Source organism: Pristiophorus japonicus, chromosome 1 (genome assembly GCF_044704955.1).
Source record: "Pristiophorus japonicus isolate sPriJap1 chromosome 1, sPriJap1.hap1, whole genome shotgun sequence".
NCBI lineage: Eukaryota > Metazoa > Chordata > Chondrichthyes > Pristiophoridae > Pristiophorus > Pristiophorus japonicus.
The window spans coordinates 232,476,130-232,491,535 of NC_091977.1; the positions used below are offsets into that span (position 1 = coordinate 232,476,130).

A 15,406-nucleotide genomic window follows, 5' to 3' on the forward strand; every position below is an offset into this window, starting at 1 on the left:
TGTTGATGGTGGGGGACGCAGCAATAATAATAATATTGAAAATTGCGGGGAGGTGCTTAGGCTCTCTTGTTAGAGGTGGTCATTGCCTGGCACTTGTGTGACGCAAATATTACTTACCACTTAGCCCCAAGCTTATATGTTGTCCCGGTCTTGCTGCATGTGGGCATGGACTGCTTTATTATCTGAAGGATTGCTAGTGGAATCCAGGTCCTGTGTCCATGTTTGATCCAAGGCTCTAATAAAGTCAGGAGCTGTGGTCCTGGTGGAACCCAAACTGAGCATCACTGAGCAAGTTATTGGTGAGCAAGAGCTGCTTGATAGCAAGCACGGTTGATGACTTCGTCCATCACTTTGAACATAAGAACATAAGAATTAGGAACAGGAGTAGGCCATCTAGCCCCTCGAGACTGCTCCGCCATTCAATAAGATCATGGCTGATCTGGTCGTGGACTCAGCTCCACTTACCCGCCCTCTCCCCGTAACCTTTAATTCCCTTATTGGTTAAAAATCTATCTATCTTTGACTTGAATACATTCAATGAGCTAGCCTCAACTGCTTCCTTGGGCAGAGAATTCCACAGATTCACAACCCTCTGGGAGAAGAAATTCTTTCTCAACTCGGTTTTAAATTGGCTCCTCCGTATTTTGAGGCTGTGCCCCCTAGTTCTAGTCTCCCCGACCAGTGGAAACAACCTCTCTGCCTCTATCTTGTCTATCCCTTTCATGATTTTAAATGTTTCTATAAGATCACCCCTCATCCATCTGAACTCCAAGGAGTAAAGACCCAGTCTACTCAATCTATCATCATAAGGTAACCCCCTCATTTCTCGAATCAGCCTAGTGAATCGTCTCTACCCCTTCCAAAGCTAGTATATCCTTCCTTAAGTAAGGTGACCAAAACTGCACGCAGTACTCCAGGTGCGGCCTTACCAATACCTTATACAGTTACAGCAACACCTCCCTGCTTTTGTACTCCATCCCTTTCGCAATGAAGGCCAACATTCCATTTGCCTTCCTGATTACCTGCTGCACCTGCAAACTAACCTCATGCACAAGGACCCCCCAGGTCCCTCTGCACCACAGCATGTTGTAATTTCTCCCCATTCAAATAATATTCCCTTTTACTGTTTTTTTTTCCCAAGGTGGATGACCTCACACTTTCCGACATTGTATTCCATCTGCCAAACCTTAGCCCATTCGCTTAACCTATCCAAATCTCCTTGCAGCCTCTCTGAGTCCTCTACACAACCCGCTTTCCCACTAATCTTAGTGTCATCTGCAAATTTTGTTGCACTACACTCTGTCCCCTCCTAGGTCATCTATGTATATTGTAAACAGTTGTGGTCCCAGCACTGATCCCTGTGGCACACCACTAACCACTGATTTCCAACCCGAAAAGGACCCATTTATCCCGACTCTCTGCTTTCTGTTCGCCAGCCAATTCTCTATCCATGCTAATACATTTCTCTGACTCCGCGTACCTTTATCTTCTGCAGTAACCTTTTGTGTGGCACCTTATCGAATGCCTTTTGGAAATCTAAATACACCACATCCATCGGTACACCTCTATCCACCATGCTCGTTATATCCTCAAAGAATTCCAGTAAGTTAGTTAAACATGATTTCCCCTTCATGAATCCATGCTGCGTCTGCTTGATTGCACTATTCCTATCTAGATGTCCCGCTATTTCTTCCTTAATGATAGTTTCAAGCATTTTCCCCACTACAGATGTTAAACTAACCGGCCTATAGTTACCTGCCTTTTGCCTGCCCCCATTTTTAAACAGAGGCGTTACATTAGCTGCTCTCCAATCCGCTGGTACCTCCCCAGAGTCCAGAGAATTTTGGTAGATTATAACAAATGCATCTGCTATAACTTCCGCCATCTCTTTTAATACCCTGGGTTGCATTTCATCAGGACCAGGGGACTTGTCTACCTTCAGTCCCATTAGTCTGTCCAGCACTACCTCCCTAGTGATAGTGATCATCTCAAGGTCCTCCCTTCCCACATTCCTATGACCAGCAATTTTTGGCATGGTTTTTGTGTCTTCCACTGTGAAGACGGAAGCAAAATAATTGTTTAAGGTCTCGGCCATTTCCACATTTCCCATTATTAAATCCCCCTTTTCATCTTCTGAGGGACCAACATTTACTTTAGTCACTCTTTTCCGTTTTATATATCTGTAAAAGCTTTTACTATCTGTTTTTATGTTTTGCGCAAGTTTACCTTCGTAATCTATCTTCCCTTTCTTTATTGCATTTTTAGTCATTCTTTCCTGTTGCTTAAAATCTTCCGAATCCTCTAGTTTCCAACTAAACTTGGCCACCTTATACGCATTGGTCTTTGATTTGATACTTTCCTTTATTTCCTTGGTTATCCACGGCTGGTTATCTCTTCTCTTTCCGCCCTTCTTTTTCACTGGAATATATTTTTCTTGCGCATTATGAAAGAGCTCCTTAAAAGTCCTCAATTATGCCACCGTTTAGTCTGTGTTTCCAGTCTACTTTAGCCAACTCTGTCCTCATCCCACTGTAGTCCCCTTTGTTTAAGCATAGTACGCTCGTTTCTGACACAACTTCCTCATCCTCAATCTGTATTACAAATTCAACCATATTGTGATCACTCATTCCAAGAGGATCTTTTACGAGGAGATCGTTTATTTTTCCTGTCTCGTTACACAGGACCAGATCCAAAATGGCTTGCTCCCTTGTAGGCTCTGTTACATACTGTTCTAAGAAACAATCCCGTATGCATTCTATGAATTCCTCCTCCAGGCTACCCCCTGCGATTTGATTTGACCAATCGATATGTAGGTTAAAATCCCCCATAACTACTGCCGTTCCTTTTTCACATGCCTCCATTATTCCCTTGATTATTGCCCGCCCCACCATGAAGTTATTATTTGGGGGCCTATAAACTACTCCGACCAGTGACTTTTTCCCTTTACTATCTCTAATCTCCACCCACAATGATTCAACATTTTGTTCATTGGAGCCAATATCATCCCTCACAACTGCCCTGATATCATCCCTTATTAACAGAGCAACCCCACTTCCCTTCCCTTCCTGCCTATCTTTCCGAATCGTCAGATACCCCTGTACGTTTAATTCCCAGTCCTGGCCACCTTGCAACCATGTCTCTGTAATGGCCACCAAATCATACCCATTTGTAATGATTTGTGCCGTCAACTCATTTACTTTATTTCTAATGCTGCGTGCATTTAGGTAGAGTGTTTTCATCCTAGTTTTTAAACCATGATTTTTAGTTTTTACCCCTCCTGCAGCCCTTTTATATTCAGTGGCCCTTTTTGTTTCTTGCCTTTGGTTTCTCTGCCCTCCACTTTTACTCATCTCTTTTCTGTCTTTTGTTTTTGTCTCCTTTTTGTTTCCCTCTGTCTCCCTGTATTGGTTCCCATCCCCCTGCCATATTAGTTTAACTCCTCACCAACAGCACTAGCAAACACTCCCCCTAGGACATTGGTTCCGTTCCTGCCCTTTGCTGATGATTGGAAATAGGTTGATGGAGTCGTAGTTGGCTCGGTTGAAATTGTCCTGCTTTTTGTGGATACAATATACCAGGGCAATTTTTCACTTTGTCAGGTAGATGCCAGTGCTGTAGCTGTACTGGAACAGCTTTGCTAGGGATGCGGCTAGTTCTGGAGCACTACTGCCGGAATGTTGTCGAGGCCTATAGTCTTTGTTGTGTCCAGTGCACTCAGCCATTCCTTGAATTTACATGTGATCGAGTCTAACAAGAAATAATGGAAATAAAGTAACGGACCTTTATTGTAATTTTCGCATTCTATTTGTAGAGCCCTGAAACACAGCATGGAGCGTTGTTGGCTTTAGGATATATGATAGGACGGTACCTGGCCAAAAAGAAGAAAGCAAGTTTAGATATTCAAGATATGGAACAGTCGGATACTGAAGAGCCACTGGAAGATCAGCTAATCAAGTCAACCACCGAAACAATTAGTAATTAACTTGAAATATTTTGTTTTCATGGTTTTTTTTGTGAGTGCACCTGATCTAATTATTAAGCAATTTTTCTAGTTTTTTTTGTTCAAATATTTTTGAAAGATTGAGGATGTTTGGGTTTCTACCAGACTTTTAGAAAAGGTCTTAAACGTGGCATTGTTTGGCAGTATAGGTGGGCACTTGCCCAGAATAGCTCCAAAAGACATACTCAGCCTACATTTCTGGAGATTGGCATTTGAAACCCTGCCAGACAAGCACAATGCAAAATGAGCCTTTTTGACCAGAAAAACCAAAGGAAGATTCACCTTAGATGAAGTGCCCAGATTTATGATCAGTGGTAGGAGCCCTCTACTCCCATTTATTAGAGCACTTGCTCACTTTTCATTCATTTAGTCCTATGATGGTGGCTACAAAACCATAGCATGCTAACCAGGTCTCTGCAACTGCTTTTAACATTGGTGACAGATCTGTCATGCAGCATGGACCCACAGGCTGTGTAACCTCCTGGCCTTTATCCCCAGCCACACTTACATTACTAGGCATATCAGCAGACCCCCAGCTTTGCGGTGAGCATTGAACTGTTTGCAGAACAAGTTTATAATGCCGGTCAGCGTGCAAAGTACCCTGTCGTTAAGTATGTTTTTTGCAGGGTGGGTGACCGCAAGTTGTCCTCCAGGCTGCTCTAAATTGCCAGCTTCATTGCAGTGAATGCAACTACTGCAGGACACATGCAGAAGTACCTGATAAAGGAGACCCAAAATGATCATTTTCTACAATAATTGGCAAGAAATTAAGTGATTTATAAAAATAAATATATATTTAAGTGACACAGGTATTTATTGCCTTATTTTTGGACTGATGGTTTTTCCTTCCTTTTTAAGTGTGGAATGTAGTTGCTAAAATATGTTTGTGGTTTGTGTGTGTGTATATGTTGCGCATGTTTTAAACAAAAATATTTCAGCTTCATTTTTAGATGATGCATCCCCTTCTCTGGCCATGGCTGCTTGTATAGCAGTCGGTGAAATTGGGAGGAATGGTGCTTTACCCATCATAAATGAAGGCCCTGGATTCACCAAACTGCACTTAGTAGAGAGATTGCTGGCTAAAATCCCCTCAAGCAAAGAGAGTAACAAGGTGAGGGTTAATCTTCATACCAGAATATTTTATTTGCAACTTTTTTCTTTTAAAAAAAAAAAGAATACTCAAGCATTCACTTCTATAAATAGCAGTTATCAATGATGAATATATCATCCCCATTAATTTTTGTACATGAGGAATTTAATACACAGGAGTCTTGATGTATCAAATTTCAAAATATTAAATACCCAAATGTATTTAAATCTGTGGTCCCTAGCATAAAATTGTATTGAATTTTACTTTGTAACGTTAAAGTAAATTTGTGTCAGCTGTACTCGGTCGGTAACATCCTCGACTCTGAGTCAGAAGATTGTGGATTCATAGTCCCGCTCCAGAGACTTGAGCACAAAAATCTAGGCTGACATTCCAGTGCAGTGCTTAGGGAGTGCTGCACTGTTGGAGGTGCTGTCTTTCCGATGATGCGTTAAACTGTTTCCCCATCTGCGCTCAGACGGACAAAAAAGATCCCATGGCACTATTTCGAAGCAGAGCAAAGGATTTCCCCCCGATGCCCTGGCCAACATTTATCCCTCAATCAACATCTCTAAAACTGATTATCTAGTCATTATCACCTTGCTGCTTGTGAGAGCTTGCTGTGCGCAAATTGGCGGCCACATTTCGTACTTTACAATAGTAACTACACTAAAAAAAAAATGTACTTCATTGGTTGTAAAGTGCTTTGGGACGTCCGGTGGTCGTGAAAGGCGATATATAAATGCAAGTCTTTCTTGCTTTTTAAAACTTTAAGTAATGTTGTGGTCAGTCTTCTCTGTATTTACCGATTCCCTTAATTTTTGATGTGTTTTCAAGGCTCCACTATATGCCTTTTTTCCCCCATGTGTTGTCTCTAGTTCAACACTGCCATTCTTACAGACTGCTACTTTCAGGAATAATGGCTAGCAGAATATGATTGCCCACTAACTCGCTTTTGAAGATCATCTTCTCTTAACAATGGGAATAGATGGAGAAAGGGACATTTTTAAACTAGTTTTCATAAGCTTGTTTAGCTGAGACATTAAGGCCTTGAAATTCATCATCATAGGCAGTCCCTCAGAATCGAGGAAGACTTCCACTCTAAAAATGAATCCTTAGGTGGCTGAACAGTCCAATGCGAAAACCACAGTCCCTGTCACAGGTGAGAACACATAGTCGTTGAAGTAAAGGGTGGGTGAGACAGGTTTGCCGCACGCTCTTTCCACTGCCTGTGCTTGATTTCTGCATGCTCTCAGCGATGAGACTCGAGGTGCTCAGCTCAGCGCCCTCCCGGATGCACTTCCTCCACTTAGGGAGGTCTTTGGTCAGGGACTCCCAGGTGCCCACCTTGGACTCGCTTGCCGTGTAGGAGTTCCGAGTAGAGTGCTTGCTTTTGGGAGTCTTGTGTCAGGCATGCGAACAATGTGGCCTGCCCAACGGAGCTGGTCGAGTGTGGTCAGTACTTCGATGCTGGGGATGTTGGCCTGATCGAGGACGCTAACGTTGATGCATCTGTCCTCCCAGGAGATTTGCAGGATCTTGCGGAGACATCGTTGCTGGTATTTCTCCAACGATTTCAGGTGTCTACTGTATATGGTCCATGTCTCAGCCATACAGGAGGGCGGGTATCACTACAGCCCTGTAGACTATGAACTTGGTGGCAGATTTGAGGGCCTGATCTTCGAACACTCTTTTCCTCAGGCAGCCGAAGGCTGCACTGGCACACTGGAGGCGGTGTTGAATTTCGTCGTCGATGTCTGCCCTTGCTGATAATAGGCTCCCGAGGTATGGAAAGTGGTCCACATTGTCCAGGGCCGTGCCGTGGATCTTGATGACTGGGGGGCAGTGCTGTGTGGCAGGGACAGGTTGGTGGAGGGCCTTTGTCTTACGGATGTTTAGTATAAGGCCCATGCTTTCGTACGGCTCTGAAGATGTTGACTATGACTTGGAGTTCAGTCTCTGAATGTGCGCAGACACAAGCGTCGTCTGCGTATTGTAGTTCGACGACAGAGATTGGGACGGTCTTGGATCTGGCTTGGAGACAACGAAAGTTGAACTGGTTCCCACTGGTTCTGTAGTTTAGTTCCACTCCAGCGGGGAGCTTGTTGAGTGTGAGGTGAAGCATTGCAGTGAGAAAGATTGAGAAGAGGGTTGGCGTGATGACGGCGGCAACTACAGAGGAATCTCCCTGTTATCGGCCACAGGGAAAGTCGTCACTGGAATCCTCCTTCAACCGTCTTCTCCGTGTGGCTGAGGAGCTCCTCCTGGAGTCACAGTGCAGATTTCGTCCTCTATGGGGTACAATGGACATCATTTTTGCAGTGCAACAGCTGCAAGAAAAATGCAGGGAACAGCAACAACCCTTGTACATGACCTTCTTTGACCTTACAAAGCTTTTGACACTGTCAACGTGAGGGACTATGGAGCGTCCTCCTCCGTTTCGGCTGCCCCCAAAAGTTCGTCACCATCCTCCGCCTGCTCTACGACGACATACAAGCCATGATCCTGACCAATGGATCCATCACAGACCCAATCCACATCCGGACCGGGGTCAAGCAGCGCTGCATCATGCAACAGCACGCTTTCAAGGGCAAGGTTTTTAATGAGGAATTGGAACATTTTGGATTCAGTGTATACAAATTGACTTGTTAAATCTCACCCCAAATTATTACATAATGTAAAACTATATATTATAAACTAGCTAGTTCACCAAGTAACTATGTAGGTTAGTTAAGAGGATAGTTTAACCTAGTTTATTTAAGATCCAAATAACTGGAAAGAGACTGGGAATGAGATGAGTATGGCACAGATAATCCTTATGAGGCGGTCAGCAGACCTGGAGAGCTACCAGTAGATTGGAAACGGCCCAGTGTGGTGTCCACTACTCACTTCCATTCCAAATAAAATAATGGAATTGGCTAGCTGAAATAAACTTGAGGATGATCTGTACAGTGATAAACAACAGCTAACGTGGATTTGAAAGCGGTTGATCCCTGTCCAATCGAGCTCCTCCACTTCATTGAGGGCGTGACTTCCCAAGCAGACTGTGGAAAGTACTGTAATATAGTATGCCTAAATTTGCAAAAAGTCATTTAACAAAGTCCTACATGAAAGGCTATTACTTCAATTCAAAACTGATGCACAAGGGAGACGTTCAAACACCGGAGGCCATGCAGAGAAGAGCCGTGAGGCTGATTCTTAGTGTCAGAAGTCTTGAGTTATGAAGCAATGCTGAAAAAGCTTGGGCCTTTTCATTCCCCCCTTAGAAACCATCTTCTGCTCAGGTGTAGGTGTGCTTCACGGTCAATAGATGGGAAATGGAAAATATCATCCCCAGCTGTTAACATAAAACATAGAAAATAGGTGCAGGAGTAGGCCATTCAGCCCTTCGAGCCTGCACCACCATTCAATATGATCATGGCTGATCATGCAACTTCAGTACCCCATTCCTGCTTTCTCTCCATACCCCTTGATCCCTTTAGACGTAAGGGCCACATCTAACTCCCTTTTCAATATATCTAACGAACTGGCCTCAACAGCTTTCTGTGGTAGAGAATTCCACAGGTTCACAATTCTCTGAGTGAAGAAGTTTCTCCTCATCTCGGTCCTAAATGGCTTACCCCTTATCCTTAGACTGTGACCCCTGGTTCTGGACGTCCCCAACATCGGGAACATTCTTCCTGCATTTAACCTGTCCAATCCCGTCAGAATTGTATATGTTTCTATGAGATCCCCTCTCATTCTTCTAAATTCCAGTGAATATAAGCCTAGTCGATCCAGTCTTTCTTCATGTGTCAGTCCTGCCATCCCGGGAATCAGTCTGGTGAACCTTCGCTGCACTCCCTCAATAGCAAGAATGTCCTTCCTCAGATTAGGAGACCAAAACTGTACACAGTATTCAAGGTGTGGCTTCACCAAGGCCCTGTACAACTGCAGTAAGACCTCCCTGCTCCTATACTCAAATCCTCTCGCTATGAAGGCCAACATGCCATTTGCCGCCTTCACCACCTGCTGTACCTGCATGCCAACTTTCAATGACTGATGTACCATTAATCCTTACATTAATCAAATCTGGTTATTAAATAAAAACCACCATGCAATTATGAAATGTAGTTCTGTTCTGTTTCTGTAGATGAAGGAGCGAGCAGTGCAGACACTGGGTTATTTGCCTGTTGGAGATGGTGATTTTCCTCATCAAAAGAAACTCCTGCAAGGACTGATGAGCTCAGTTGAGGTAAACATACTTGACATACATTGAAAAGCAATATTTAGTCCTCATAACTGTACCATACAATATGATTGCCTTTTTGTTTTTGTTTGTATACATTCCCAGGATGTGGCCATCGCTGGCAAAGCCAGCATTTCTTGCCCATCCCTAGTTGCTCTAGAGAGGGTAGTGGTGAGCTGCCGCCTTGAACCACTGCAGTCCGTGTGGTGAAGGTACTCCTACGGTGCTATTAGGTAGTGAGTTCCAGGATTAGAAAAAAATAATTCTTATGATGTGGGTGTCACTTGCAAAGCCAGCATTTATTGCCCATCCCTAGTTGCCCTTGAGAAGGAGGTGGTGAGTCGCCGCCTTGAAGCGTTGCAGTCCATGTGGTGAAGGTACTCAGCGACGATGAAGGAACGGCGATATATGTCCAAGTCAGGATGTGACTTGGAGGTGATGGTGTTCCCAGGCACCTGATGCCCTTATCATTCTAGGTGATGGAGGTCGTGGATTTAGGAGGTGCAGTTGAAGAAGTCTTGGCAAGCTGCTGCAGTGCATCCTGCAAATTGTCACTTTCAAGTTAAAAGCAAAATATTTTGAATGTAGATATATTGAGGTGTCATGATGATGTGTTTTATGATTTCAGACAGTGTTGATCAGCTATTACCTGGCAGTGTGTATATTTAAAACACATGGCTGCTTCTCTAAGACAAAAGCACAGAAAATTCTGTTGCGTCCCTGCAGCATAACTTGATTTCACGGTGGTAGCTTTTATCCCATTCCTTCGTCTAGCCAATAGTTGAAAGTTTGATTCTTTCTAATTCTTCCTTCACTCCATAATACCAGCTGTAAGCTCAATGAGATCACAATCCCATTTCTAAAAGTAGCATAATATAGCTCAGCTGCCCACTGCTTCTTCAAAGAATCATTAAAGTAAAACCATGATATAAATTATGGGAGAGTTAATGTACTTATCCTTGTACTTGGTTTAAATTTAAGCTAGACATTGGGCTATTCTATCCATGTTCCTCTAGGCACATTTCATACCAAGAGTAGGTTAGCAAACCAGCAATAAACAGGCACAATCTGTATTGTCAGCCGTGGCGCCGTGGGTAGCATTTTCACACCTGAATCAGAAGCTTGTGGGTTCAAGCCCCACTGCAGAGACTTAGCACAAAATCTAGGCTATCACTCCAGTGCAGTACTGAGGGAGTTAATGCAGTAAAACGTCCCAAGCCACTTCACGGGAGCCTTATAAAACAAAATTTGACACCGAGACACCTAAGATGTATGGGCAGATGAGGTAGGTTTTAAGGAGCATCTCGAAGGAGGAAGAGAGATGGAGAGGTTTAGAGAGGAAATCCCAGAGCTTAGGGCCTTGGCAGCTGAAGGCACAGCCACCAATGGATGCTTGAGGTCAGAATTAGAGGAGCACAGATATCTCGGGGTGGGGTTGTGAGGCTGGAGGAGATTACAGAGATAGTAGGGGTGAAGCCATGGAGGGATTTGAAAACCAGGATGAGCACTTTAAAATCGAGGCTTTTTTTTATTCAGGAGCCAATGTAGGTCAGCGAGCACAGGGATGATGGGTGAAAGGGACTTGGTCCGAGTTAGGACACGGGCAGCAGAGTTTTGGATGACCTCAAGTTTACATAGAGTAGAACTTGGGAGGCCAGCCAGGTGTGCATTGGAATAGTTAAGTCTAGAGGTAACAAAGGTATGGATGAGGGTTTCAGCAGGAGATGAGTTGAGACAGGGATGGAGTCGGGCAATGTTATGGAGGTGGAAAAAGGCAGTCTTAGTTATGCCATAGATATGTCGTCTTAAGCTGATTCAAGGGTCACATATGACACCAAGATTGCGAATAGTCTGGTTCAGCCTCAAACATGCTCGGGAGTGGCTAGTGAACGGAGTTTGTGTTGGAGACTGAAGACAATGGCTTCGATCTTCCCAATATTTAGTTGGAGGAAATTTCTGCTCATCCAATCGTTGATGTCGCACAAGCAGTCCCGACAATTTCGAGACAGTGGAGAGGTTGAGAGACGTAAAACTCTGGTCCCATCTGCCCCCTCAGGTAGGTGTAAAAGATCCCATGGCACCATTTTGAAGTAGAGCACGGGAGTTATCCCTGGTGTCCTGGTCAATATTTATCCCTCATGATCGCATTTGTTTGCCATGTAGTAACTGTTTGTGGGATCTTGCTGTGTGCAAATTGGCTGCTGCATTTCCTACATTACAACAGTGCTTTGAGACATCCTGAGATTGTGAAAGGTGCTATAGAAATGCAAGTCTTTCTTAGTTTCACAGCTGTTGTGAAATTAGCACTTCAGAGCTGCCAAAAGAATCACTGGAGATGAGCTCAAATCTTTAGTGCATATACCCTCTACAGCCAGGTTTGTGGCTGGTCCAGAGGATGGCGTCTGTCACAGGTGCGTGGGGCAGCTGTAGAGTTGCATATTGAACAGCTGATTTTGGCCCAACAGGGAGAATTGCTGTTGCCGAGAGTCCCATAGCTTTTCAGTTATCTCTAGAAATCAAACACGAATAATGGATCAAAATTAATTTTTAACCTAGGCAAAACAAATAGAGCTGCAGTTCACAGTTGGAGAAGCAATCACCAGTGCTGCGATAGGAATGAGTTCACTGGCAGCTCGCGATCTGTGGATGGTTGCTGAAGAGGAATACATCCCTCCGGTTGGTAAGTTGCAAATGGCGTGCGTGTTTTAATCTGTTAACAGAAGCGGACTCAAAATATAATCTCTTAGCGGCAAGTTCCAGTAATTGTGCCTTTTAACAGGCAAGAGGAAACAATGAACCTTAGTGGTGATAATGGAGGTTCACTCCAAGGTAATTTTGTAGGAAAATAATTTTTCCTACTGCTTTGCAAAATTTGAAGTATGCTGGATATTTTGATCACATTGCCTAGGAGTATTACAAACACTGCATCTGATTCATATAAAGTTAAGATTAGGTGTGTATTTGCATGAAATGTTTGTCAGAAAACAATGATTAATGTAATCCACGGTATTAATTCCGTAGAGCAGCACAATTTGGAGAGTGCTGAATGGTTGGCATTTTGTAGTTAATTGCTGAAAACTTTCCAAATACTGCTTGCTGGCACAATTCTCACATGCAATAGGTGTAATTTTATTTCAAGTTGTGAAACGATTTAATGGGCAATAGGATTTGTCACTTTGCATTGTTCTTCATTGCTCAGTGTTGCTGTGGTGTTCATAACACAAGTTAAAACAGAAACATTTTATTCTGTTACAATTTCAAACATAATATTTTTCAAAAACAATTGCTTTCCCCATACTGCAAACAGGGGAAGAAGATAAATGGAGATGCTGTAAGTGCGAAGTCTATTGGGAGAGGGGAAACTGTCAGTTAATCTGTTTGAAGAACTATCTGTGAACTTGTGTTCTAGCATGAGATCAATGTTAATCTCTTTTCTCAGTTCAACCAATCAGCATGGACAACAAACTCTCTTTTCTATACAAAACCGATGTACTGTATATTTGTGTGTGTTCACTAATGTTGCTTGTCAGCTGTGGCTAAGTGGGTAGCACTCTTGCCTCTTGAGTCAGAAGGTGTGGATTCAAAGTCCCACTCCAGAGACTTGAGCACAAAAATCTAGGCTGACACTCCAGTGCAGTACTGAGGGAGGTCCCGTTTTTCGGATGAGACATTAAACCGAGGCCATGTCTGCTCTCAGGTGGGTGTAAAAGATCCCACGACATTGTTATGAAGAAGAGCTGGGGAGTTCTTCCCCCTGCCCGGTGTCTGGCCAATATTTATCCCTCACTTTTTTTTTTAACTGATAATCTGGTCGTGATCACATTGCTGTGCACATATTGGCTGTTTCCTACGTTACAACAGTGACTGCACTTCAAAAGTACTTAATTGGCTGTAAAGTACTTTAGGATGTCCTGAGGTTGTGAAAGGTGCTATATAAATGCAAGTCTTTTCTTTCATATATATGGTTCAAACATCTTCTAACAGTTATTGTATTCTGGGCAGGGGGATGTCCTATTGCCCAAAGCTGGGGTTGGAACAGAGTACAGTGGCACCTAAAGCTGGTGTAGGGATGGAAGCAAACCTGGATATTTCCAAGGCCAAAGGTGGAAAGGGGTCGGAACTTAGTGACGCTGATCTGTTTGTGTTTGGGGCATAGCTTGTTTCTGAGCCGAAGGTACAAAGGTAGCATCTTATTGTGCCCCAAGCTGGTCAGAGGGACTTGTAGCCAAGAGAGTGGCAAGAGAGTTGCATGGAACCAAGGAGAGTAGTGGGAACTGGATGCCTCTGTGGGAGGAAAGGGGAAAAGCAGTTCTGGTTTAGCTTATGAACACTCAGAGCAGGCCTGTGAAGGAGTGGAGGCCAGGTAGTGTAAGTAAAATGCCCAATGTGGAGAATTGGAGGGGGAAGGCATTGGTTTGTCCTGATGGCTGAAAGGCGGTTGAATTTTTTTTCCAACCAATCCAATTATTTAGTGGTGCTATGTTTAGGATTCTTACGATGACTTTCCCAGTGGACCAGACAGCAGGGAGATTCCTCTGTAGTTGCTGCAGTCGGACTTGTCCCCTTTTTTGAAGATGGTCATAGAAACATAGAAAATAGGTGCAGGAGCAGGCCATTCAGCCCTTCTAGCCTGCACCGCCATTCAATGAGTTCATGGCTGAACATGAAACTTCAGTACCCCCTTCCTGCTTTCTCGCCATACCCCTTGATCCCCCGAGTAGTAAGGACTTCATCTAACTCCCTTTTGAATATATTTAGTGAATTGGCCCCAACCACTTTCTGTGGCAGAGAATTCCACAGGTTCACCACTCTCTGGGTGAAGAAGTCTCTCCTCATCTCGGTCCTAAATGGCTTACCCCTTATCCTTAGACTGTGACCCCTGGTTCTGGACTTCCCCAACATTGGGAACATTCTTCCTGCATCTAACCTGTCTAAACCCGTCAGAATTTTAAACGTTTCTATGAGGTCCCCTCTCATTCTTCTGAACTCCAGTGAATACAAGCCCAGTTGATCCAGTCTTTCTTGATAGGTCAGTCCCACCATCCCGGGAATCAGTCTGGTGAATCTTCGCTGCACTCCCTCAATAGCAAGAATGTCCTTCCTCAAGTTAGGAGACACAAATTGTACACAATACTCCAGGTGTGGCCTCACCAAGGCCCTGTACAACTGGAGCAACACCTCCCTGCCCCTGTACTCAAATCCCCTCGCTATGAAGGCCAACATGCCATTTGCTTTCTTAACCGCCTGCTGTACCTGCATGCCAACCTTCAATGACTGATGTACCATGACACCCAGGTCTCGTTGCACCTTCCCTTTTCCTAATCTGTCACCATTCAGATAATAGTCTGTCTCTCTGTTTTTACCACCAAAGTGGATAACCTCACATTTATCCACATTATACTTCATCTGCCATGCATTTGCCCACTCACCTAACCTATCCAAGTCACTCTGCAGCCTCATAGCATCCTCCTCGCAGCTCACACTGCCACCCAACTTAGTGTCATCCGCAAATTTGGAGATACTACATTTAATCCCCTCGTCTAAATCATTAATGTACAATGTAAACAGCTGGGGCCCCAGCACAGAACCTTGCGGTACCCCACTAGTCACTGCCTGCCATTCTGAAAAGTGCCCATTTACTCCTACTCTTTGCTTCCTGTCTGACAACCAGTTCTCAATCCACGTCAGCACACTACCCCCAATCCCATGTGCTTTAACTTTGCACATTAATCTCTTGTGTGGGACCTTGTCGAAAGCCTTCTGAAAGTCCAAATATACCACAACAACTGGTTCTCCTTTGTCCACTTTACTGGAAACATCCTCAAAAAATTCCAGAAGATTTGTCAAGCATGATTTCCCCTTCACAAATCCATGCTGACTTGGACCTATCATGTCACCATTTTCCAAATGCACTGCTATGACATCCTTAATAATTGATTCCATCATTTTACCCACTACTGAGGTCAGGCTGACCGGTCTATAATTCCCTGCTTTCTCTCTCCCTTTTTTAAAAAGTAGGGTTACATTGGCTACCCTCCACTCGATAGGAACTGATCCAGAGTCAATGGAATGTTGGAAAATGACTGTCAAT

General features: G+C 43.9%; 1 protein-coding gene across 1 annotated transcript in view; it reads left to right on the top strand.

Annotated features, from left to right (window-relative positions):
- Positions 1-15,406, top strand: part of ecpas (Ecm29 proteasome adaptor and scaffold) — a 151,663-nt gene that overhangs the window by 77,118 nt on the left and 59,139 nt on the right. The window contains exons 21-24 of the mRNA XM_070887950.1: positions 3,812-3,974; positions 4,939-5,111; positions 9,220-9,321; positions 11,872-11,995. Of these exons, the coding sequence (XP_070744051.1) occupies positions 3,812-3,974; positions 4,939-5,111; positions 9,220-9,321; positions 11,872-11,995 (562 nt within the window). The remainder of the gene's footprint in view (positions 1-3,811; positions 3,975-4,938; positions 5,112-9,219; positions 9,322-11,871; positions 11,996-15,406) is intronic.